At 37.4% G+C, this 3346-nt stretch overlaps 1 protein-coding gene across 1 annotated transcript; it reads right to left on the bottom strand.

Annotated features, from left to right (window-relative positions):
• Positions 1-1204: 1204 nt before the first annotated feature.
• LOC130993822 (protein FAR1-RELATED SEQUENCE 5-like) lies at positions 1205-3036 on the bottom strand. The gene is made up of 2 exons (XM_057918859.1): positions 2681-3036; positions 1205-2591 (listed from the first exon to the last, which is right to left on the bottom strand). The coding sequence occupies exons 1-2, from the start codon at positions 3034-3036 to the stop codon at positions 1205-1207; spliced, it is 1743 nt and encodes a 580-aa protein (XP_057774842.1).
• Between the last annotated feature and the right edge of the window lie 310 nt (positions 3037-3346).

Here is a 3346-nt window from a genome sequence, read left to right as displayed (position 1 = left end):
CGATTCTTGTATTTGTTGGAAAAACGACGACATCGAGGATTCAGTAGTGATAGGTGTGTATCGAAAAAGTTTCTTTATTTAATGGGATAAACCTCAATATATATGTTCTATAGAAGCATGATATGTGATCTGTCATTGTCGCTATATCGAATTGGATTTTATGTGTTCCAAACTCTGTGGTCCCCCACCATTTTTATATTTTTCAAAACGTTTTGTAGATTTAATAGCTTTTTTGTTGGTGAACCCTAGTTTTTTTTTTTTGGCCTTTTTAAGATTGTCAGATATCTTATGGTTGACAACAGTAAACTATTGTTGTTTTAATGTTTATCTTCATGGATCTGCCACTGCCGGTACATCAATTTTATTAGCACAAATATTTATGTATGAATCATTTTTGTTTCTTAATTTAATAAAGTTGGAATAAACCCAAAAAAACAGTTGGTCGTCCATGGTTTTTTAACTCTTTGTTGAATTGAAATATGCATAGGACACTGTAGCTCGAAGGACAAAGGGAAAGGGATTGCTACAGGCGAAGATGAAGATGATATTTTTCAAGGTTATGTGATTATTGTTTGTCTCTATCATATGGTTTTGTATGCGTGCTTCATGTAGTGGCTCATATGTATAATGAAAATGAGCAATGTGCATGAACCATATTTTGTTGTGCATGAGCAATGTGCATAAGTATGAATCAGTGTTCATGACTGCGTGAATCATATGACAATGCATACTATTATATAATTTAATTCATGCGTTTCTGTTATATACTACTAAATCTCTACATAAAAACTGCCGTTGGAATGCATATACCGTAGAAGTAAATGGGTTGGAGAAGAAGGGAGAAGGCTTATACTGTATGAATCAGCATTAATTCTTTGTTAAAGGAAGTTTTTTTAACTATGGAAGATTTTTGAAAAAACATGTTATATCTGGAACAAGTAGTCTGAGAATTCGTGATGTCTGTATGAATCATATTGCATTCCTAGTCATTTAAAAGAATTAACTAAGTTAAAACAGTAAAGTTGGCAAAGGTGGTAGCAAAAAACTTCATTACGTGTATTAAATTGCATTAAATAAAACAAGATGGGGGTAATATAGCGTTATATCCAATGGAAAATGAACTTTAGAATCTAGACATAAGGTTTGTAAGTCCAAAACTGTAAAGTTTAAAAAATGATAAAAAATCAAAAGCAATAGTAAAAAATCACTCCTCGTCGCTCTCTTCTTCGACAACCTTACCACAATTGCGGGAATCATGTCTAACTAGACGGCAACATTTCCTGCATCTTCTCTTTGGTTTTTTCGCCTTTTCAGCTGCTACCTCATAAGTTGACTTCAATCTCTTGCCACTTCCCTTAGTCTTCACGGCATCTGGTGGATGAACAGTTACAACTGAAGGGATCTTCGAACCATAAAATAATTCAAACATTTTTTGCTTTCCGCTCGTCGGAGACAAGCATTGTGCACCGTTTGAATTAATTTCTGCCCAACGTTTCAGTTCTGTTAAGAGTGAATCAGCTAGCTCGTCATTCCCTTCTGCAATGCCAATACAACGAAAAGCCTCTGCCATCAATGACTTGTTGCGTGACTTCATGTTGCTAGTTGATATAACTTCTGCACTAGCAGCCTTTAGCCATCGATGTACTATATATTTGGAAGGAATTAACTTCATTCCCACGTTTGGCATAACAACAAACATATGTCGACATATAAGACCAACCCTCACAAACTTTTTGCAGGAGCATGTAATGGTTTCTTCAGACGCTATATGCACAACCTTAAACACACCATTAGATCTGTCATCTACGGAGTACCATTGCTCGTCGTCGTCTGTCACCATTGACTTTATGCGGCATCTATCAATAGCCTCAATGATCTCCGTTTGAATATCCATAAACACATTCCTGGTGTATATAAGTGAGGCATGGTGTTCCAGTGGGGTGTGAGTCTTCAATTGGGGCACCGTTGTCTGATCTACAATGCACGCCTGTTTGTAATTATGCAGTTGTGCCTCCATAGCACTCTCAAAGTGAATGTAGAATGCAGCGAGATTGGAATTCCGATTCAAGTATCTCCGAAAAAAACTATTATTGCTTTCGGATAATGATGTCGTTCTAAACAAGCCGCTCATGCTCAAATCTCGAAAGTAGGCAGGTATCCAATACGAACGGAGTGAAAACATATCGGCAAGCCATGTGTTGTCAGTCAACTCATACTGATCTAATACTTCTGTCCATTTCCTTTCAAAATCAACTGGCTCATCCAATTCCGACCATACGACAAAATGTATCTCGCTTTTCAGTTCGGCATCTTCTTGTAAAGAATTCGGCAATTTCTGAGCAAGCTTCATCATGATATGCCACATACAGAACCTGTGTCTAGTGTTGGGCATTACATTTTCAACAGCAATTTTCAACGCTGGGTCTTGATCAGTTATAATCATTGCAGGAGCGGTTCCCATGCATTCAATAAACTGTTTTAAAATCCATGAGTATGAATTCACGTCCTCTCTGGTTAGTAACCCTGCTCCAAATGTAACACACCCACCATGATTATCCTTGCCGGTAAATGGAGCAAAAATCATGTCGTACCTATAACCATTGTAAACGTTATAATACACATGTAAGTTGAATTGCACAATTTTTTAAAAAATTTATACGTGTACAGAATATTTGATTACCTGTTCGTTTTATACGTGGCATTAAAGGACACCGCATCACCAAATAACGAGTAATTTTGAATAGCAACAGCATCACTCCAGAACAAACTCTTCACCTTGTGAGTTTCATCAACTAAATATTCACACTTGAAACATTCATCAGTTTCACGTTTACTTAGAAACCTGTCAAGTAGTAGTTGTGCATCAACACCATCCGCGTATGAATTCATGGTGTACGATAGGTTTTTAAAGTCCTTGCTGGTGCACCCCACTTCCTCAAAACTTCCAACCAGTTCTTTAAAAATACGAAATGCCCTCACTGGTCCAATATTGGACTTGGCACACTTCAGCATAATCATCTGATGTGACTCATCCATTTTGCGATTGAATTTCATAAGGTGACGAACATCTTCAGTTACGAGGGAATGATTGTGTAATTCAGAGAAGCTGGTGAAAACATAATAGCCATCATCATTAAGTGTTGTAGTGATACGAGCCTTACAGCCATTTCTGGTAGAGGGTTTCCGGCGTCGTATTTTCTTTTGAACACTTGATTCTGATATATCTTTCTTCGAGTCCGGCTTCACACCTTCTCTTCTGCAGATGAAGTATTGATACAATACTTGTCGATGTTTGCCTCTTTTCATACCCCCCTACGAGTATCGAAGCCCGCTGCATGTCCATACA

This window comes from Salvia miltiorrhiza, chromosome 7, assembly GCF_028751815.1.
Source record: "Salvia miltiorrhiza cultivar Shanhuang (shh) chromosome 7, IMPLAD_Smil_shh, whole genome shotgun sequence".
NCBI lineage: Eukaryota > Viridiplantae > Streptophyta > Magnoliopsida > Lamiales > Lamiaceae > Salvia > Salvia miltiorrhiza.
Note: the sequence above shows the minus strand (reverse complement) of the source record. Positions and strands in the feature narration are given on the sequence as shown.

What these genes read in the sequence shown, in the direction of transcription:
- LOC130993822 (XM_057918859.1), bottom strand. Translation starts at nt 3,036, where the DNA reads ATGGATGAGTCACATCAGATGATTATGCTGAAGTGTGCCAAGTCCAAT. An exon ending in GCCACGTATAAAACGAACAG is followed by an intron (nt 2,592 to 2,680) that starts GTAATCAAATAT and finishes CAATGGTTATAG; the next exon opens with GTACGACATGATTTTTGCTC.